The 21756-nt window shown below is 53.4% G+C and overlaps 7 protein-coding genes across 7 annotated transcripts; 4 read left to right on the forward strand and 3 right to left on the reverse strand.

Moving 5' to 3' along the window:
* Window positions 1-554: 554 nt before the first annotated feature.
* Window positions 555-2655, forward strand: CTRU02_204675 (acid phosphatase protein; the record flags this gene model as incomplete). Its single annotated transcript, XM_036721151.1, has 3 exons — window positions 555-1030; window positions 1090-1250; window positions 1313-2655. The coding sequence occupies 3 exons, from the start codon at window positions 555-557 to the stop codon at window positions 2653-2655; spliced, it is 1980 nt and encodes a 659-aa protein (XP_036587135.1).
* A 667-nt stretch (window positions 2656-3322) lies between these two features.
* CTRU02_204676 (uncharacterized protein) lies at window positions 3323-3667 on the forward strand (the record flags this gene model as incomplete). The annotated part of the gene is made up of 1 exon (XM_036721152.1): window positions 3323-3667. The coding sequence occupies one exon, from the start codon at window positions 3323-3325 to the stop codon at window positions 3665-3667; it is 345 nt and encodes a 114-aa protein (XP_036587136.1).
* Window positions 3668-6142: 2475 nt separating this feature from the next.
* Window positions 6143-7707, forward strand: CTRU02_204677 (3-ketosteroid reductase; the record flags this gene model as incomplete). The annotated part of the gene is made up of 2 exons (XM_036721153.1): window positions 6143-6213; window positions 6291-7707. The coding sequence occupies 2 exons, from the start codon at window positions 6143-6145 to the stop codon at window positions 7705-7707; spliced, it is 1488 nt and encodes a 495-aa protein (XP_036587137.1).
* Window positions 7708-7876: 169 nt separating this feature from the next.
* Window positions 7877-9721, reverse strand: CTRU02_204678 (Major facilitator superfamily domain-containing protein 7; the record flags this gene model as incomplete). The annotated part of the gene is made up of 2 exons (XM_036721154.1): window positions 7877-9088; window positions 9356-9721. The coding sequence occupies 2 exons, from the start codon at window positions 9719-9721 to the stop codon at window positions 7877-7879; spliced, it is 1578 nt and encodes a 525-aa protein (XP_036587138.1).
* A 2912-nt stretch (window positions 9722-12633) lies between these two features.
* On the reverse strand, window positions 12634-13485 carry CTRU02_204679 (Cytochrome b-c1 complex subunit 6; the record flags this gene model as incomplete). The annotated part of the gene is made up of 4 exons (XM_036721155.1): window positions 12634-12698; window positions 12805-12921; window positions 13115-13235; window positions 13396-13485. The coding sequence occupies 4 exons, from the start codon at window positions 13483-13485 to the stop codon at window positions 12634-12636; spliced, it is 393 nt and encodes a 130-aa protein (XP_036587139.1).
* A 743-nt stretch (window positions 13486-14228) lies between these two features.
* On the reverse strand, window positions 14229-15152 carry CTRU02_204680 (ww-domain ligand protein; the record flags this gene model as incomplete). Its single annotated transcript, XM_036721156.1, has 2 exons — window positions 14229-14735; window positions 14871-15152. 2 exons carry the CDS (start codon window positions 15150-15152, stop codon window positions 14229-14231), a joined length of 789 nt encoding a protein of 262 aa, XP_036587140.1.
* Window positions 15153-20588: 5436 nt separating this feature from the next.
* CTRU02_204681 (DlpA domain-containing protein) lies at window positions 20589-21336 on the forward strand (the record flags this gene model as incomplete). The annotated part of the gene is made up of 2 exons (XM_036721158.1): window positions 20589-21002; window positions 21061-21336. The coding sequence occupies 2 exons, from the start codon at window positions 20589-20591 to the stop codon at window positions 21334-21336; spliced, it is 690 nt and encodes a 229-aa protein (XP_036587141.1).
* Between the last annotated feature and the right edge of the window lie 420 nt (window positions 21337-21756).

Raw genomic sequence — 21756 nt, forward strand, 5'->3', positions numbered from 1 at the left:
TTCCTGATTCGGAAACACTGCGTCTATGTTTCATATGGCCATCATTGAGTGTGAAGAGACTCGATGGCCAGGTAATCTTTGGTTTCAAGACCCGACTAATCAGCCAGCCAGCTCAACGCCAGTCTCAACTAACCAGAGCTTGTCATACCTTTTCTTTTTCATACGTTCTTGTAAAATTGAACTCCATGCGACCTATGTTTTCCGGTGTTGTGCTAGATCGATCAAATCCGGAAGTGGCCTGGGCTGGCACGCAACACCGACCAGCTCAATCAGAATTAGCAGTTTCCAAATCAACCAAGACATGACCAAACATGGCTCTTTCAAACAAGCCACAACCTCATATGATCATCTGCCGCCTAAGAGTAAACTTTTGGCCAAACAGCCTACAACGCCTCCGTGTAATGGGATCGACGAAAGCTGCCATGACACGGATTGTGGTATCTGGCCAGCACAACCATAAGTACCTTGTGTATGGATAATTCTGATCTTGACTTGCATCCTTCTCATTTACCAAATCCTATTGTTATGCTTGATTCACGCAAAAGCTCCTTCTCATGGCTTCCGAAAAACCCGAGGTTCCTGCTTCAGAGGGGCACGTTGAAGAAACCTCTGTGAGATTTTCTGCCCAAGAGCACGAACCTGACCAAAACAAAACAATTCCCGACAGAGTTACCTCTTTCTTTGGCGACTGGTATTACGTCTGGGAGGTCTTTGGAATCTTGGTCTCAGGCCTCGCAATTATTGCTATCTCTGTGATCATCTCTCAGTTCGATCATGAAAGGGTTCCCGAATGGACAGCACGTGCGCCCTTCAAAAAACAGCGCTTTCACCTATCAATCAACTCATTGCTCTCCATTCTCTCCGTACTGGGCTCAACATGCGCCATGATACCTGTAACGAAAAGTCTGGGGCAATTGAAATACCTATGGTTTATGGAGCAGGATCGAAAGTTGGCTGACCTCGAAGTTTTCGATTCTGCTTCGCGCGGAAAGCTCGGCAGCGCCAAGCTGATTTGGAAACTTCGATTCAAGTAGGTTTACCGTATTCAGACTCTGTTTGTCATGGCACTTTCAGTAACCATCTCTCCAGACACTTGGCTGTTTTGGGAGGACTGGCATCGCTGTTGGCTTTAGCATATGGCCCTTTTGTACAGAATATGCTTATCACTAGAATCACTAATCTACCTTCCAACCATGACGCCCTTTTGTCGTTCTCACCCTCATACTTTGGGGGGTTTCCAAGCACGAAAGATGAATGTACTTGAGTTCCCCTTCTTTAGTCTATGTGCACTGTGCTAACTAGCGGATTGGAGGGGCCGACAGCATACTTATGCAGTCATTTTATGGAGCCATGATTGGCAGTTATACCGACTGGGCCTTTCCTCCCCACGAGTGCAAAACCGGCGAGTGTGTTTGGGAAGAATATGATACTCTCGCCGCTTGCAGTCATTGCACCGATATCAGCCACCTTCTTACACGCACTTGCACTCCAAAGATCACTACCAAAGACAAACTTGACGATGCGGTAGGATGCAATGTGGCTTTGCCCAATGGCTTTTCCTTCGACCACGTCTCTTTACCCGCATCACATAATGACTCTCATAGAATCGTAATGGCAATGAACACTACGGTGCCGGCCCTTGTTTACAACAACTATACGGACCCATTAGCTTTTGTTCAATCCATACAAGGCTTTCCCGATAAAGTCTCTGCCTTCAACGCTTCGAACGAACCGGATGTATATATAATCACGGAAGATTCAATTCTTTCCGCTCAAGAATGCGTCATTGTTCCTTGCATCCAGAGGCAAAATTTCAATATCACTCGTTCGGTAACGAGCGGCACCAAAAATGTGGTGCTCCGCAATACTGGCGACGCCGTATCAGTGATGAAGATCATTAATCAGTGGGAAAATTACATGTTTCCTTCAAAGACCGAACTCAGACGACGATTTGTTTCAATAGACTATGACGACCGCAGTGATAAAGAGAGTAGAAACAAAGAGCAGGATTGGATCGACAGTTTTGAAATATTTCTGCCCTCATATGAGGGCATGAGAGGATATCTCTCTGATCATTTCAATGGCGCCCTCGTCAGCTCACTTGATAGTCCGGAGTTTTTTGAGACGAACAACCGATCATCAGTGTTCTCGATTTTCAAACTCACAATGAAAAACCATTCGTCAACTTTGTACTGCGGAGATGAAGAGACAACAGCGGTAAAGGAGGATGGGGTTGTATGTGCAATGAATAGGATTGCGGCAGCGCTCACAAACGGATTTCGGCATGAATTGTGGCATATAGGCGATCTAGGACAAATCAATGGCACGACGTATGAAGCGCAACAGATCTGCGTCGCGCAATGGCAATACATATCAGCGCCTATAGCTGTCTGGGCTCTAGGGCTGGCGCTCTTCATTGGCGTCGTGATTAAGACGCGCCGGGCGAACATCAAGACATGGCGCACCAGTCAGCTGGCCACGCTGCTGTTGAGACTGGACCACGATAGCCACGAGCATTTGAAGGATTGGCAGCACATGAGGGATGCGGAGCTGCTAGCCGTGGCGCAAGAAGTCAGACTGCGGCTTCAAGTGGACGAGAACGGGCCGCGCTTCGTGAGGGTAAACGCTAAACCGGTGACCGAGTCTAAGGTATGAGGAAGCAAGGTACGTGGTCACATGTAACCGAGTATATGGTGCGAGAGGTGTGATGTGGCATATAGTGGTGTAGGATTTGAAGGCAGCTAATATGCAAGGCTGAGAGAAGGCAACCAAGCCGCCAGAAGTGGTAGCCTGTGCGAAACAGCCTTCATAAAGACGTGGCATTCAGACAGAATGTGGCTGGTGGTGGTCTGATTGATTGTCTTGGCAGCTGAACATGTTCAAGGGAGAGCAGGCTCTCGACCTCCTGAAGCGTACCCCCTCTTGCATTCTGATCATTCTGACTAGCGGAGACTTTTGGACGCAAAATCAGGAAATTCTAACTCCAGAATGCGACTCCTCAATGTCAAAACAAGAAAATGAGAGCAATTCTTAGGAGACGACGTCCCTCCGTACGCCATTTTGTCCCATAGATGGGGCGACAAAGAGGTGTCCTTTGAGCAGATTCAATCTCGCCGCTATCGTTTGCCCATGACCTGGCCTTCAAAGCTGGAGGGATGCCGCCAGATAGCCAAGAGGGAGAAAATTGGTTGCATTTGGATCGACACATGCTGCATCGACAAGTCGAGTTCTGAGGAGCTCGCAGAAGCAATCAATTCCATGTTCCAGTGGTACGAGAAAGCCAAAGTCTGCTATGCCTATCTCTCTGATGTCTCCTCAGGCAATGAACTCCATAGAAGCTTGTGGTTCACAAGGGGCTGGACTTTGCAGGAACTTATCGCCCCAACTAAGCTTCTGTTCTACAACTGCCGATGGAAGTTTCTTGGTGACAGGGTTGAATTATCTTCAGATATTGAGAGAATCACAAGAATTCCTCAAGAAATTCTTACTGGGCGCAAGGACTTTCGACAGGCCAGCATTGCCCAGCGTATGTCGTGGGCAGCTAATCGCGTCACCACGAGAACAGAGGATGCCGCCTACTGCTTGCTTGGGATATTCGGCGTTTACATGCCCAAGATATACGGCGAAACAGACAGAGCCTTTATTCGACTACAAGAAGAAATTATGAAGAACAACCCTGACCATTCAATATTGGTCGGAGGCCACACGCTCCCGGCCCCAGAAGGCACTTTTTGCTGGAAACTGCAGTTAGCGACTTCCCCAACTTGTTTTAGCAACTGTGGTAACATCGTGTCCTGTGAACCATCTGAAGGCAGGAGTCTATGGACTCCTAAGTCCTTGGGGCATAAGCCGAAATACAACGCCCTGGTTGGTGGCGTACAACTGCAGTGCCCATTATACAAGTCTAGAGAAGGCCAAGCAATTGCAGTGTTGAACTGCTGCCTGGAGGACAACAGCCAAAGACTTGTGGGATTGCCTTTCTCACCGGAGACCAAGAAACCGGAAACGAGCCACGAAATCGAGAAAATGGCGCGGGCTCAGCCGTTTCATGACATTCCTCGGAACGCTGTCAATTCGCCATCGGCGTGGGTTTCCCTCGAATGCCGAAGCGCCAGAGCTGGTGGTAACTTGGCCGCGAAGACGCAGGACTGGCTACTATTCGACTTCAGACTTGAGTCCAGTGGACTCAAGCTCATGGAAGCCGAATCCATCTCCACTATACCTGGGCTTGATCGTTTAGTCGAGATGGCACGCAATGGCGAGCCGCAGCCAATTGAAAGCATCAATTGGATCCTTCGGCTTCGTGCAAGGCATATTAGGCCCGACCTGATTCTCATCTTGAAAACGAACGAGCAGGGGCTGCGTTACCATGTCCTTGAAGCTGATCGGTTTAGCTGCCTAAGCAGCTTTTTTCAGCATGCTTCCAGCAACATTCTCAAGGCTACTAGTGATGAGATTCGGTTTGGACCGTTGGTCATTGTGATTTCTACCAAACAGAAACAGTTTGGCGGAGGTCGTATATTTGTTGTCAGTCTACATTCTTTGGCGAACCCGGAATCGCACGAGCAGCGCCAGGCGCGCCTTGGAAAGGTATTGGATACCTTTGAAAGATCAGCTCGGTGGTTTCACCTGGTCATCCCCGTCATGCTGGCGTGCAGAACGTCTACTCTCGGCTGGTTGACCTCATTCTGTTCGCTATGCCCATTTGCACTCTATGTGTATTGGCAACGGGTACCTGTACTGACCATTCAAATATTGTTGGGGTATTTTTACTTGCTCTACTACTTACATTGTATGGATGATGAATTGGATTCGAAGTACTCGTTCAAACTTCCATCGAACTACTTGGCTGGGCTGTTTAACTCTTCTTTGGGCAATTCGACGGGGCTGTTCGACTCTTCTTTGGACGATTGGACTAGGTGGTTCAACCTTTCTTTAGACGATCTCGTTGTTATGCTGGGCTTGATTTTGGGCCCAATGTTTGGCTTTCTGATAAGCGTTCTTCTCTATGCATTATTTACCTCTCTGCCACAGCTTACTAGGCGGAAATAGAACTTGCATTATTAGACAAATGATATGCTGAATGTTTGACATGGGGAGTGTGACTTTATTGGAATAATATGACAGAAGAACAATCGTGAAAAAGCTTACGGTGGACTCCATGCTGAAGCAACTGGATAGTAATTATATGTTATCAAGACCTCTAATTCCAACTGGCTACACAAGAGATGAGCTTCTAGGATAAGTGAACTTCACCTATGAAACTGAACGTAGAAGGCCACGTTACCGATTGTAAGAAAAGAGCTTGAGACTACTCAGGGTTGTTAAAAACGAAGCCAAGACGAAGGAATTCAGCTTGACAATGGCAAGGATTGTAAAGAGACAAACGTGGTGCAATTCATGAAAGTAGCGGGCCGAATATCTGGAATAACTCGGCCTTCCTTCATGTCTATCGTCCCGCGCTGGACCAATTACCCTCATACCACAGAATTGATCCACGTATATGTGTACGGCCACGCGTACTGCTCTGTACAAGCCTCAATATCACCATCTCAAGAAGGCAACTCGGATCCGTATTCGGATCCTCGTTCGGGTGCCTCGGAATAGCTGACACATTGAACCAATGGCATGCCCCCCGCTGATGATCTGCATGTAGTCTGACAGGCACCGATCCGCCTAGACCCGAACCGCAGAACCCACCCAGACTCATTCAGCTCGTCCGGGGGCTTAAGTCGACATTTACGAAGGACCGAACGTGATATGATGAGGAAGACGTCAAGCCGGAACGTGTATTTTTCAATTTGAAGGCAGGAAAATGCTCATGCTGCCCGCCTCGAACGACACGGAAGCTCTCTTAGCCGGTTCGGCCAGCTGACACATGCGCCGTTGAGCGTCCCAACGGAAGCGGAGGTTTCCGTGGACCCGCATAAGTACGGGACCCGGTACAGGCAAGTCGTTGCGATTTCCCAAAGGGGCAGCAACCTTAAGTAGCTTCGCCCGCGTCCCTGAATTTTATTTTACATTTGGATAGGACGACGAAACTCACCGCCAAACACCCCACGACGTTAACCACCACTTCTTCTTCTTCTTCTCACGTTCGCTTTCTCCCCACAATTGTCACAACCGATTGAATTTCAACATCATGATCGCAGCGCCCTGGAACCAGGCGCCTCCCCACGAGCAGCTGTTCGTGCTGGTCACCGGCGCAAACAGGTGACATTCCACCACCTCCCCTCTCCCCCCCCCCATGCAACCCCGCGCCGGGCTTCAATGAACTGACAATCATACAGCGGCGTCGGCCTCGGTATCTGCGAACGCCTGATCGACGACTTCCTCGTGACCCGCTCCCTAACCTCCCACCTCGTCCTCATCCCGACGACACGATCCGTCCGCAAGTCCCGCGAAACAATCTCCTCCTTGCGCCTTCACCTCGAGCGCACAGCATCCTCGTCGTCCTCCCTTCGATCCCGCACGGGGCCGACCTACGACCCCGAAGACACAATCTCGCGAGTTCACCTCCTCAGCACCCAAGTCGACCTCTGCGACCTGCCGTCCGTGTACAATTGCGCAGCGACGCTGGTAGCAGGACACATCAGCGACCCGACAGACCCGAAGGCATACATGTACAAAATCCCCCGTCTCGACTCGGTAATCTTCAACGCGGGCTTCGGCGGCTGGACAGGCCTAGACTGGCCCGGCCTTTTCAAGTCGTTGTTCACAAAGGGCCTCCTGCCGACCCTGACCTGGCCAGACTTCAAAATCGCCCGCCCCGGCGCCGTCCTGAACCAGCGACCCGTCCGCTCCGATCTGGTACCTACCGATTCCCCCTTTAACCCCCTCGCCGTCGCGTCCGCTTACGATACCAAGCCCTCAACCCCCGTTCTAGGAGAAGTGTTCTGCGCGAATGTCTTTGGGCACTACGTCCTGGCGCACGAGTTGCTACCGCTGCTAAGCAGGGCCAAACAGGAAGAGACACCGGGTAGGATAATCTGGACCAGCAGCGTCGAGCCGCAGGCGCACCATTTCCGGCTGGAAGATTTCCAGGGCGTGGAGACGAGTGCGCCGTACGAGAGCTCCAAGAGGCTGACGGACGTGCTGGCGCTGACGTCGCACCTGCCCGGTCCCCAGCGGTACACCAAGACGTACTTCACGCCCGAGGACCCCGAGACGGCGCGGAAACTGCCCGTCCGCCCGTCCTTCTACCTCACGCACCCGGGCGTCGTCGCGTCCAGCCTGTTCCCCGTGCCGTTCCCCTTCATCCTGTTTTACGCCTACAAGTTCGCGCTGTTCCTCGCGCGGTGGATGGGGTCGCCGTGGCACCCCGTGACGTGGTACGGCGGCGCCGTGGCGACGGTGTGGCTGGCGCTGCAGGACGACGAGACGCTGAAGGAGCTGGACGCCAAGAGGATCAAGTGGGGGTCCGCGGCGAGCATCACGGGACGGATGGAGGTGAAGAAGACGGAGGTGGAGTGGTGGGGGTGGGAGGGCGCTGTCGAGGACCGCGAGAGCCTCGCGAGGGACCCCGCTACCGGCGTGCTGCGGAAGGCTGTCGGACGACACCCCGGGGCCATGGACTTGAACAGGGACCAGCTTGTCGAGTTTGAGGAGTTGGGAGTGCAGGCGTGGGGCGAGATGGAGAGGTTGAGGAAGCAGTGGGAGCAGTTACTCGATATCCGGTCAGGGGAGCAGCAGCAACAGCAGCAGTAGCAGCAGTAGCAGCAGCAACACGTGTCAACGCGAATGGGAAGCATGCGTATTACAAGACTGGTTTTTGTGGGGGTATCCAAAATTACTATACGAATAATACCTAATTACAACTTTTGTTCATGTTTCATTTGCAACTCCTCTTCATTAACACATTCATTAAGGGGCTAGGCTAGGCTGCCCGCGGTCCTTGCTCGTCGGAGCGAATACGTCGCAAGCTCACTCTGTCGCTCCTGCCAAAGAGACCGAGGAGAAGAGGCAGCGGGACGACGACGAGGGCGACGACGGCCTGGAAGATGAGGGCGTTCTTCAGGTTCTTGGGAGGGTTGGCGGTATCGCTGGCCTGCAGGGCGTCCGAGATGATGATGAACAGCGCGCCGAGCAGTTGGCCTCCGGCCCAGGCGATGGTGCTCGTGACTTCCGGGGAGATGGGGTGGCTCAGCTCGATAAGAAGCTCCAGAGCGACGGGAACAAGAGAAAAGGACGAGGCGCCGAGGATGGCGAGCACGACGTAGGGACCGGCGATGTTGCGAGTCTCGGGCATCCAGATGAAGATGAGATAACAGATGCCGATGATGGGGACGGCGACCTTGATTGCGAGGAGGAAGGCCTTGGTGCGGTCGAGGATCGGGGAGGTGATTGCGGAAGCGACAAGACCGACGACGATCAAAAGGGCACCAGCGATACCAGCCTCCTCGTCGGTGAAACCGTAGGGGTACATCATCTGGTTAAGGAGGGTGGAGGTGGAGTTGAAGAAGCCGACATAGAATGCATATGGCACGAGGATGAGCCACAGCTCGAGGGAGCGCGAGACGATGCCGAAGGACTCGCGGATGCCGAGCTTCAGGGTCTGTGATGACGGGGCGACGGGGGTCGGGGGCCGGGCGGGGATGAAAAAGGCCGGCAGAGCGGCGACGGTGGAGATAATGGAGACAAAGAGGACGCCGGCCGACATGTCGCTCGGGGAGGAGACCCAGAAGGGAACGATGAGCTGGCCCAGTGCACCACCGAGCGGGTTAGCAAGGGATGTAAGTGCCGTAGCGGCGACGCGGCCGCGGTTGGTGAACCACAAATCCGAGTAGCGGGTAGGGGCGGCCAGAACGAAGGGCTGAGCGAGACCGGTGAGGATCTGACCAAACATTACGACGCCGTAGTTACCGCCACTCTTCGAATGGGAGCCGCCATAGCGAACCCAGTTGCCGACGAGGATCAGGGCGGCGGCTGTCATGAAAGACGGCTTCGGGCCCCAGTGCAAGATGCGAATCGTCAGGGGGAAAATTACGACAAATGAGAAGAGGAAAGCCGTCGAAATCCAGTTAATGGCGGACTCGGAGACGTTGTAGTAGGCGGCGGCATTTTTGGCAACGGGGGCGAATGTTAGCCACTGGGAACCTGTCAGCCTTGCGCTTGAATTGCAGTGAAAAAAATCTGTTGTTGCGAAAATGTGCTGTTATTCGTCGCCCTTTGTCCTGGGAGATCGACTGTGGCTTGCAGCAGCGGTCACGATGCTGCAGGTGTGTGTGTGTTCCACCATCTCATTCCAATTTGTCTTAGACAACAACAACAACAACAACAACAACAATGACGAAAAAAAAGTTTCTTTTTTTTCTTTTGCGTCTTTTAACAATGAGAAAAGTTGCAAATCACTTACATCCCACGAAACAATGACGTTGAGCAGGGTCAACTGTGCCAGGCCGAACCAGCGGCGTTTGTAGGTGCGATACTCGGTCGCAGTGCCCTCGAGCACACTGCTGTTGTCGGCTCCACGAGGGGCACCGGATGTGTTGTCACGCGATCCCGAAGTGTCCACATCGCGCAGCTCATACTCCTCTTCTCCGAGCTTCCCAAAGCCGGGGCCGGCAGGGCGGCCGGAGGTAGGCATGGCAATCTTCTTTTCGGCGCTGTTGTCGTCGGAAGAGTTGTGGGATGAGATGACGGTGGCCGGGTTGTCGTCGTCGACTTTGTTGGTGTTGTCGGGGGGGACCTCAGAGGTCTTTGGGCGGAGGGAGAAGGGCATTTTTGAAGGGGAGGAGGAAAAAAAGAGCACGACAGCCGCAGCTCAGCCCAGCCAGGTTCGAGGATGATACTAGCGTAGCTCCGATGAGACGGGGGCTAGGGGTTTTTGGTGGATTTAGCGGGTGCGGGAGATGAGCCTAGGTGCTCCTTGGCGGGGAGTCCTGGGCTGTCGCAAAAGAAGCTTGTCTCCGTCGTCTCAGACTTTGGCTCCAACTACTCTTTTTTTTGTCTTTCCTTCTTTTTCTCTGGGTGGCAAACAAACGGGCGCTCCCGACAACAAGGGATGGAAAATGAACATGGAAGAGGCCAAAGGCCAAGAGGAGACAGAGCGGGGAGGGGGAGGGGGAAAGGGGGAGGGTTGAAGAGGAGGTCGACGGCTTTAAGAAGGGGATGAAGGGGAGTGGGAAGAAAGGTGAGCAGGGGCAGCAGGGCAGGTGTTTATCGAAAAAGGCGAGCCCTGCATTTGCATGGTGCTTGATTGTTGGAGTTGCATCACTCTTTTCGGAAGCTATCCTACCTAGACTAGTTAGTTGTTGTACATTAGCATTGGCATTAGAAAGGTAAGTATGGGTACAGATACAAGATACGGCATCGGATGAGCCTAGGCCAGGAAAGGAGGCAGTGTAACCTTGCCAGTTGGATGAGTGAATGGATGAATGAATGAATGATATTGGCTGCGAGAGTCTAACAATGTCGACCATCCATTTGGGGTCGAGCCACAAAAGAATCAGTCAATAGACAAAGAGGCCAGACTTTGATGGATGCTAAAAGGGTCCAAAAATGAAGCAAAGTCCCCATGCAAAGAAAAAAAAAAAGTAACCATGTACCAACATAATAAAATAAAGGCCCACGTCAACTCCTTCCGGCAGCGTTCCCCGTGCATAACCGTTCCTTCCCATGAGGAAGTACGGAGTACTACTAATTAGTATGTAGGTACATACGGCTGGAACACTCCCACTAACCTATGTACCAGCATACTCAGTATGTTGGACAGGCGAAAGAAGGACCTAGCGCCGGAACCCCTCCTTCCCACCTCGCGTGGCTCCTCATTTTGGTAACAATTTGAGACGAGCTAAGTCAGCGCTAACAACTTACGGGCCGTTGTCAGACGGAAATCTGTTAGGAACCTGATAACCAGGAACCGTGGCCATGGCATCTTGGTCCGATTATTTCATACATGGCCATGACATTGCGAACGAGGGCATCCCATGGTTGACCCAACGAACTATGCCATGATAGAACTCGAACTGCTCTCTCCCGTCCTGTCCTGCACCCTCGCCCCCCGTTATCATTCATCACAGCCATCATTCACCACACTGCAGAATCACAGGTTACACATTACGTTCCCCCCCCTCCTCCCCCGAGAGAATCCCAAGTCAAGATGCTCACATGCCATGTAATTACACCTGCAGACACCCTCGAGAACCGAGGAACCATTGCATAAAGATAAGTGTTGGGGTTTAATGGTGTCGCTGGGACAATGGCCGTTGGTCACCGAACGCCCTTCCCACACCACACCACCACCACCACCCGCATCCCATTTCCTGCAGAAGCACCACCGGGCCCAGAACCAACCTGCGGATAACATTGCGGGGATTGGGGGGGGGAGAGGAACCTGGTGACCACCCGTCTTATTGGCTTGTCTCTCGGCCGATTTGCTCGCATTTGGCCAACCTAGTCCCGCCCGGTTCATGGCTGAAATGACCCAACCATCCGAGTCCTCATCTTTTTTTTGGTGTCATTCTTTTTTTTTTTTTTTGTCTTCTTTGCCATTTTTGGCAACTTTTGTCAGGATCGACCTCGATTTGCTAGGTTTAAGCGATGCAACAGATAGCCATAGCTACAGCTACAGAACAGCTTCAGCCACGCCCTGGACCTTCATGCAAGTGCTGCATAAATTTATTTATTTTATTTTATTTTCTTTCACTGGAAGAAAAAGCCAAGACCAAAAAACGCCAAAATTAACAAGAACAAAATAAAATAAAAAATGAATCGATATGTCCATCCAAATGACCTTCGGCGAAGTTACTCGGGCCGTATGTCGCAATGAGCCAGAATGGGTCCCCGACTGTTGATTCATAAAAAAAAAACAAAAAAAAACGGCCTTCCTAGATTATCTAGCGTTTCATCGCTTTGCCGCAGACGAGCAGATATTCATTCCTACGGCCCGGGCTCCATTCTATCGCTCCTTCACCAACCCCCCATCCCCCATCATCGCGCCATTTGTTCTTCTTTTTGGCCTGTCCCTAGAGAGACGCCTACTTGCCACCCCTAGCGTAGCCGCGCCAGACATGTTCTCCTCTCCTTTTTTAACTGTTCCGTGAGCTGTCGGCATGCACATATAACGACCCTGGACTGGAGCCTGGAATGAACCGAATGTTCTACAGCGGACCGGAGGATCTAGTCGGCGTCAGGCAAGCATCGTCAGCATCAGTTGTGACATCTCACATCACTGCACAATCACATCACCTTGTCCGTGACCGTACTATATCCATCTTAAACTGGACCACCAAACATCCTATGCCTAGTCAGAGTGCACTGCGTGGGGGTAAATCAAGAGGAATCTATTGCGGGCGATGCCTATGGTACAAAAGACAAGGGGGTTCGATGCCGCAACCCAGACCGGCCAGGCTCATAACTGAACCGTAACACGACCTGGACAACAGCATCTCTGGCGGTACAGATTTTTCGATCTCCCCCCCGTGCCAAGGGTTGGGGAGGGGACCAGGATTGTGCTTTAGCTAGACGGTCGTCTCGTCTCGAACTCGGCAGTCACCTTTTCTCTCTTCGCGCGGTCTACTCCTTCCAAGAAAAGATCTTATGCCGATGCCGTTCCGATTGCGGTTTGTTAAATTGCAAACAACTAGAATTGTCGTCGACGCCGTTAATTATCGTGACGGGATGCCGGCACGTTTATTTGAGCTGGGCCCAGAGCTTGGGGGCGGCGCACTGGGTGGCACAGTGGGCGAGGTGGAAGACTGCTATATGTCAGTCGCTTGACTCTCCGAAAAGGCAAAAAAAACCCCGGGACCGCGGTTGTCCGGGGAAATTTGCTCAACGCGATATGCCACTGTCATCACTTACACTCCTCAACGCAGTCCTCCTTGGCACCCTCCTCGGAGTCGGCGGCCGCCGTGACGCGCTCGACGCACTCGTCGTAGTGGTGCTTGGCCGGTGCGCAAGCCTTGGACTCCTTGCACTCTGTACGCCGAATGTCAGCATTTAAATGTCCCGCAGAGTCTGTGGTTGTGATCCGTCGCCATATTTTGCGGCCGTCCGATGACGTCCGCTCCGACAGTGCAAAATTGCTCATGTGCGTGTCATCGTCCGGGGGTATCGCGAGGCTTCGAATCCCAGAGAGGACATATAGAATAAAAAAAAAAGTTTCACCCACCTTCCTCGATCTGGTCCTTGGGGTCGACGACCTCCTCCTCGTCCTCCTCTTCCTCCTCCTCTTCCTCTTCTTCCTCCTCAGCCTCGGGCTCCTCCTTGGTCTCCTCGGCGGGGGTCTCCTCCTACAAACAATGTCAGTAAATTGCCCTCAAGCTTGTCATTGCACAGGAAAAGATGCTGCGGACGTCGTCGAGATCGGAACGAGGACTCTCTGGCGCTGATGCAGCGTCCTCGCCGACCTCAGACCACGGCAACAAATTGCGCACAAAGCTCCTCTCTCACCTTGTCTTCGGCAGCAGGGGCCTCGGCCTCGACGGTGGCCCACGGCATGGCGGCCTCAGCGAGGTCGGTGATCGTGTCCCAGAAACCCATTGTGGCAGAGGTTGTGCAGCTCACTCAATGGCTTGACGTGATGTCGTCGTGAATAGGGTGATGGAAAAGGTGGTCGGGAGCTTTCGGCAGGTTGACGGACGAAAACTGGGTGTCTGAATCGGCTCGTAAGTTATTCCCAATTGGTCGTTTTTGATTGGCTGCGGTGGAATGGCTCAAGGCTGTATGACTAAGCAGTCAGCCGAACATGATCCGGCAAGTGCAGCAGCACCTCAACAGCCTCGCCAGCTGGCAGCCAGTCCGTGCCACTTTTTGACTTTTTGCGCTGCGCTGATTGTGGTTCAAAGCTCCAAGCTACTACCTCTGTCTCTCTCTGTGGTCGTATGTGGTCGTAGCCGTCACATGAAAAAAAGAAAAGTGGCAAAAGAAACTGCACGCGCAATGCGACATAACAGATGGTGGTACAACAAGAGATTACTCATGAGGTTGCGCATACTCGCGCATAAGCTTCAACGTTAGAGCCATCTGTGGCAGCCAACCAGTTTCTTCCTACAGGTCACTATACCTACATACAGCAAAATGTGCCCTCATTCTCCCGAATACGCACCTCCGGTTATCATGACAAGTCCATCATTATCTACTCTGGATGTTCGTTAAGAAACGCAGGTTCCGCAACCGCTGGTGTAGATGCTATCAAAAAGTACAAATGTGTAGGGAGTGAAATGCAGCAAGGTATCCATGTAAAAAGCGTTAGTCGTGAGCCGTAACGAACTGAGCCATCCCCCTTATGCTCTATCTGATTCCTCACGAATGTGGTCCTCAAGCCGCATGCTGAGCGTCTGTGCCTGGGCCTCGTCGTAATCCGGTGGTGGCTCGTCCGGCCGTCGGTTCTGGCTTCCCGAGCTCGCTGACCTGCTCACCGGCTGCTGCGGAGCGAGGTTGTTAGATGCCGCTGCGCCTCCACCTTCCGTCGCCTCGTACGCCGGCAGCGGCTCGTCCGGAATGTTGACCGTCTGTCCAGTCTCCAGCTGCAGTCGCCTGACGTGCTCGAGTCTCTCCTTCAGCTCCTCGAACCTTTGCCTGAACTCGCTGTGTCCACCCTCTTTGAAGCTCAATTTCAACTCGACCCTCGGGATGTCGGCAGGCACGCCGCCACCAGCGACCGGCACGACGGTGGCAGACCAGTACCACGCGCCGAAAAATGGCGAGCCTACATACGTGTCCTCGCAGTTCAGGATCGGCGCATGAAACGACTTGAACTCGGCGGTTGGTTTTGCAGGGATGTAAATGACCTAGAGAGATGCTTGTCAGTCGGCGCTATATCCTTTGGGGAGGAACATGGGGGTAGGTGTGTTTGTGTGTGTGAGAGAAAGAGAGAGAGAGACAGAGAAAGAGACAGAGAGAAAAGAAAAGGGTCCTGCGCATACCCGCTGCGTCGTTATGTATACCGTACCGTTATCACTCCTGCGCGAGAACGGTGTCCGGCCCTGCTGCAGAGATTTAGGTACGGACAGGTCGAGGCTGATTTTGGCATTGGATCTATGTCTGATGTGTTCGTGAGGTAACGGGTTGATATCACCCGTCTGGGTGATCATGACCCAACTATCACCATGGTCAGAATCCAACCGGGCCTGGGCAAGCTCTCGTTCTCTCTGGACGGTGCGGGCAATGGTAAAAGCATGCTGCTCTTGCAAGTACTGGTCCGTCATGGTGGACGGGGGCCGCGGCCGTGTGGGGTTGGGAGAGGGAAGAGAGAAGGTCGACGGCGGGGTACCACGGACTCTGACCGGGATGCCGGCGTGGTGATGGGGCTTGGGCGGCGTGGGAGGACGGGAAGGTGAAGAGAGAGCAGTGGCAGAGGCAGGAGGAGAGGCATAAGAGAGACCGGACACGGAGGGACGTACTTTATTGACATTTTGAAGGGGACGGCTTCGCAGCTGCAGCGCAGAGCTTCCTAGTTCGTCTCAGCGAGTTGAGGGTGAGGGTTGCGTGGGAGTGGGCGTGGTCGGTAGCGGCAGGGCTTGCAGAGAAGCTTCGGAGATCTGGATGCTTGTGGTGGGGTGGATCTCTGAAGCACAGGGGAGGTACCTAGTGGGAGGGCGTCGCGTTCTGGGCAGCGGCGCTGGCGAGTAGCAGTAGTAGTAGTGGTGGTGGTGGTGGTGGTGGTAAATAGCAGACGGGCTTGTCTGATACAGGTCGAGATGGCAGAGGAGGGAGGAAAGCAAAGGCCGGTTCGATAGTGTCAGGTAGCCTGCGGATAAAGAAGGCAAGGCAAGGCAAGGTGAAAGTAAGGTAGTGGTAAGGTATGGTAGGGTTAAGGCCGGCAGGGTTGGTTGGTGTTGGAGGGGGGTAGGATGAGATGTACCTCGAGCGAGTAGGGGGCGGCCAGTAAGAGTCGATGAGGCAGACAGAAGAGCCAGCGACCGAGAATGAGAGCACTCCGAAAGGCGGCGGTGGTTCAAAGCAGCTTGCTGTTGATTACTTACTGCGCAGTAAGACGATGGTGGCTGGGGGAAGTTCGGATGCGTAGGGGTAATAGAGGTGGGGGAAATGGGGTTTCTGTGGCAGACAAACAAATGGTGTGATGAGATGGGATAGGATGGGCAGGCGGGCAGGCGATTGTGGCAGTCGAGGAGGATTCTTCTCATCAACCTGAGGTGAGATGGGCGTGTATGCGGATAAGGTCGACAAGGTGACGGTGACCAGGTGAGGATGAGGGTGAGGGTGAGGACTGGAGGTACATGCGCTGTACTGGTTGGCGGTCGTCCAGGGCTTGCTGGTGCTCCTGGCGCTGGCAGTGGGTGTGGGACCCAATAGGAACGAAGGGCGCGTTTGCCAGTGACTTTGGCTGTGATTGATGAGAATCTACTCCTCCAACTACGTATTGTCTCTGTCTGTGTCTGACTGACACCCATCTGAGTCTTCTGAGTCTGACTCTCAGGGCTGTTTTGTCTAGCTTGTGAATGTTGTGTGTCCTGCTAGCTAGCTCAGCCAAGAGTTTGACTTGACTCCGAACAACGACGTCGATCGATTGTTTGCTGGGCTGCTTGATGTTTGGTACTTTTTTTTCTTTCTTACTTTCTTAATGGTTTCTCTGAGATGTTTGCTTCTCTTCATGCCGTCCGTCCGTCTGTGTGGTTGGAAGGCAAGCCAGAGGCTTCCGTTTGATGGTCAAATGTCTGTGATTGGCACAACTAAACTTGTTACTACAAGTAACAGCCCCCTTCTGGCTCTGTGGCCGCCGTGAAGAATGACGGAGAGTTCGGTATCCGTGCGAATAGAATCTTTCTCCTCCGCCCGCCCAGTTACGCACTCCATCGCACTATGCTTGAAGGTGTGGATGAAGTGCCAGCGACATGGGCCCTGCTGGTTCATGACTGCTGCAGCCCAGAGGATCTGGACGAATGGCTTCGGCGCTTGGCCAGGGTTAGCTGGGCCGGCTCTGTGCGGCCACTGCAGACACTCATCAGGCCCCAAAGTAACCATGCTTCAAAAGCCTGTGCGTGCAGAGCATCCCACGTCCGTCGTTAATGCAAATTTGGTGAGATGCGGAGCTTGAGGCGACGTCGTCCCCACAGCAAGCCAATCGACGGCACCCGTGGCCTGTACTTGATCTGATCCGTCTCTCGGAAACCCGCCAGGCGGCGCCATTGTGGAAAAGGTGCTCAAGTTGCCCCGTCCCTCTTCCCGGGGAGCCATGTCCATGCCCATCGATCGCTGGCTGTGATAAAAGCCGTGACTAAGTTCCAAGGACGGCCGTAGGTGGACATGACTTGTTAGGCACCTACAAAGAGGATATCTCCACGACCTAGCGAGGTAATAGGTGCGGGCTATAGATTAGTGATGATAGTTGATACTAACTGAGGTATCTGTACGAGATGTGCAAACTGGGGCTTCGGGATGGATGCGCCGATCCTTCGCACCCAATTTGAGCCATGAACCCTCGTCTTGAAACAAAGTCTGCGAGGGACATCCGTTATGTTGCAGTTCGCATAGCATTGCGTTAAAACGTCAAACCTGTGTGGAATGGCTCGGTGAGCGGCACTTCACCGCGACGGGAACGCGACGCAACGGCGTTCACTGAGGCTAGCTGTTCGCGTCTGGTTTGTCTTGTCTGGTAGCCGGAAGGAGTGTAGTATTGGGCTATGCATGTTGTTTAAGGGATCTGTCTGACCGAGACTATGGCCGTGATCACAAACGTAGGGAACTGGTGTCTTGGTGCCCAAAGGTATCCGAGTCCGCACGATATCTTTTTGGTTTTCTTTCTTTTCTACCCTCTATGCCCATAGTGGAGGGACCCAGGTGTACCCGATGTGACAGGTTGAAAGATTGTCGCCGAGGCAAAGATACCAGTACTCGTTCTCGGCCAAGGAGACTGGCCAATACAGTCGGAGGAGATTCCCGATATTGGGTATGATCCTGAGCCGGTGGCCATCGACGCCCCCAAAGCAACGCAAGGCGTGGCGCGGCATGTCTCACGCGGGCGAATCCAAAAGTTGTCAAGTCATTTTGCATGTTTGGAAAAAAGAAAGGAAAAGTTGCGCCGCCCCGAGTCCTGCGAAATGACTCGCAAATTCAATGGCTACGGTCCAGCTCATCCGTAGACGGGCCAGTTGACCCTCTTCGACCCTCTCTTAAATTCGTTCAGTGTTTTGCCGTCAGACACGGAGATGATCTTCAGCGGGCCGACACATCCCATGACATATGGATGGCATTGGGTCCAGATCCAGTGAGCAGGGCACCATTCTGATACGCAGAATATTTCGTCCGTAGTACAGTCCCCATCACCATGCCCCCCGGTGGACTCGCCTGTTTGGTCGCATGCCTGCCCGAGCCATCCCTGGCCACGTTCCCTTAGCGAGTAGCCGTAGCCGTGTCCCGCTTGTTACAACCCGGCAACAAACGGAGATCTCTCTGGGGGGGTGCGTTTTCTTACCCAGGCCTGGGCACAAGTGGAGAGAGGTTACTGGCGTAGGGTAGTGGACAAAGCGTATCCCTCATTCGTTCGGGCCAGCCAGTGACGAGAGCGCCGTGTCATGTCTGTTGGAGTCGTCGCCAGCTTTGGTATCATGAGTCGACGTGCTATTGGACATGGCGAGTGAGGGGTACGGCCGAATTTTGAGGCCAGTGTTGCATTGCCAATGATGGAGCAGAAGTTGAGAGAGAGCGCGATGCGAACCATACGTTGGGAGACGGGCATCGAGCATGCAGACTGCAGGCCGGTGAGGTGAGTGTCGCAGTTTATCGCATCACATCTGAGATCTCGGTCTGGTAAGAGTATTATTACATCCTCCCATGCCGTAAGGCAGGTACACGCACACACACGCGGCAGAAGGTAGCACCTTCCTTCCTTGATGATGAGAATGATGGGCAGGAACAAGCGTAGGAGCGGGAGCAAGCACAGGAGGTCGCTCGCACCTTCTAGACGTAGTACGGCCCGGTACCTGCCCCAACAACCGATGCAACCACCACCCGTGTGGGAAAGCGCTAAGTAATGATACGGATACTGGGTGCTGGTTTCCCTTTTTCTTTATTTTATCTGCTCCTTCTTTCCCAGTGGATCTTGGTCATTGTCTATCACCACGTGAGACCACGATAAGCACATTTTGCGCCTTTTGGATGCCCCGATACAAACAACCTCCATTGTTCACTGCGGATCGATTGGACAATAATGACTGTATTTGCTTCTACCAATTGGCATTCTTGCTAACATCTGGTATGGCAATCATTCCAACCAGAAAAGCCAACCTCCAACACGCCTTCTACTGACCCGGTTTTCAGCTCTACTCGGGTCTCGCAAAATGGCTGGCGACAGGCTCCTCCAGGTCGACAAGATGCAGGGTGCAGCACCGTCTCCATCCAGCCGCATCAGCACCTACAGCTAACTTATGATACTTTAGAGGTACATGAACCTGCGGACACTCGACCGATGGCCTGCTCGTTCATTATTCGCTCTTCCTGACCGCCGATCCGGGTTTACTGCCCTTATCCAGGAACAGGAACACGCGCCCCGGAGGCCACAGGTGCCATCCCGGACACTTGCAACGGCCCATTTTTGAGGCCCCTACCTTTGCCCTTTTGACCTTGGTTACCAACAAGTTTTCTGTTTGAACTTTGAGATTCGTGCGCGGCGAAGCTGCATGAGAAGCGAGCGCACACAATATCGATCGAGTTTTGATTCTGGACAACACCTTGGCTCACAGCCGCCATGCCTTGGATTTCGGAGGCATGGAGGCGCCGTGGCTTCAGCCTACCAGCCTGACTGACACCTGCCGTCTCACTTACACCATCTTGCACACTCGGCAGCTGTCGACTTTTGCGCCACTATTCGCATATTCATACGAGACACACTTCTGCTAGGGCATAACCGGCCAATGACAAATCCCTTGGAAATGCTAGCCCCGAATCGACACATGCTGCAAACCGCCTTCAACTCCACAGTCTCACCTCACACAGCTGTGCCCATATCCGCGCGGACTTGACTCCGTTCAGTTCCCTGAACCCGGTAATCGGACTGCTCGTCCAACTGAGCCGGTATCGCAGCTTTGAGCTTGAGGTTTTTTTGGTCTTTTTTCTCTCTGTGCACAATTAATGGAGTCGTCGGCTTGCCTACCTCTCTAGGCTGGGCCGCCTTGGAACCAGGCGATTCTGCTGCTGTAAACCAACGCGTCTGCAGGGAACGTTTGGAAGAACAGCTCGAAGCATCTGGAAGGAGGCCGAGCAGCCGCCAAGATGGCACCGCATTCGTCCCAAGCTGCCGCACAACGCACATGATGCTGCACCTGCCGTGCCTGCTCCCCACCAAACATAAGCCTTGAACGTGCATTCCATCAAATGCCCACACTTCCACCTGGAACGCCGCCTGATTGGGTGACTTCTGCCTCGGCGGCTCCCGAGGAGTCGAGGATCCCAGAAGTCCCCCTAGCCGCGGTCAACGTCCAGAGCCAACGCCAGCCGATACTCCCATGGTAGATGCTTACTGCGACTCGAATCCTACGTATCTTTTAGGTCTCGACATTGCCTGACCGACCCAGGGGATCGTGAAATTGCTCCCTGCGCTTCCAAACCTGCCGCATCTTTTCCATCTTGCATCCCACTCATCAGCCCCGTGTCTCGGGTCAGGCCATTGGGCGTTTTCTATCAACATGGCCAACGCGGAAGATGCCCGCATCTCGGCTCTCCAGAAATACACCGCTTGTGACATATCCGATGCACTCGTAAAGCTGAAAGTTCCAGGAGGAGGCTTCTTGCCCGACCTTCAACTCCTGGGCCAATCAAACCCCGCCGGCGCTCCCATTACCATAGCACCGGCGTCCACAGTCTTGTTTGCCCGAAAGGGCGAGACCCTGGAGTCGCCCCCGGCCAACATACCAAAGGACACCCACTGGGCAGACATTACAGAGTCGGGCACTGTCGTTATCATCAGACAGCCTGAGGGGCAGAAGAACGCCGTCTGCGGGGGTATCATGGCAGTCAGGATGAAGGTTCGCCAAGCGAGAGCGGTGGTGGTCGTGGGTCGCGCAAGGGACCTTGACGAACTGACCAGTACAGGCCTGCCGGTGAGTCGTCGATTCATGTTATCCGGAAAGAGCAGCAGCAATGGCTAAAGGACCGCAGATCTGGGCGCGAGGCATGTCCACCGTTGGAGCAGGGGCAGAAAGCACGCCGTGGGCAGTGCAGGTCCCCATCGACGTCGACGGCAGCGTTGTCAACCCGGGAGACCTCGTCTTCGCTGATGCAGTAAACGGCGTCGTCGTCATCCCCCAGGGCAAGGTTGACCAGGTCCTAGAGCTTCTTCCAAAACTCACGGCGGCGGACGACAAGGTGAAGGAGGACGTGCTCAAGGGCATGAGCGTGTATGATGCCTTCAAGGCCCACCGGAGTAATCTCTAAGCCTGTTGTGTAACCAAGCTGGGTTTCCGAGTCGTCTCGAAGGGGGCCATGGCCGTGGCGTATCAATCGGAAGAGGGGACGACGATAGCGTTCGGAGACCAAATACAAAACGTGATGATGGGCTCCATGTTACCTCCCACCGCCCCTCGACCGCCACTCCCAAGCATACCACTAACTGCTTTTCGCATCTTGTGTCGTTGATCTCTCGTCATCGCCTCCTTATGCAAATACCTCTTACGGAAAGCGTCATGTCCCACGACGGCCTTCCACTGTACCCTTCCCCGTTGCCCGTCTCCGCCCCCTCGCCCTCGCAGCCAAGCCCTCCAAGGGCCAAACCTTTTGCACCCCCAGACCCCTGGCACTCGCGAATCATGACCCCCCGAAGAAGGAAGGGGTTAAAAAAAAAAAGCGCACTGATCT

Source organism: Colletotrichum truncatum (assembly GCF_014235925.2).
Source record: "Colletotrichum truncatum strain CMES1059 chromosome Unknown Contig_0002, whole genome shotgun sequence".
Taxonomy (NCBI): Eukaryota; Fungi; Ascomycota; class Sordariomycetes; order Glomerellales; family Glomerellaceae; genus Colletotrichum; species Colletotrichum truncatum.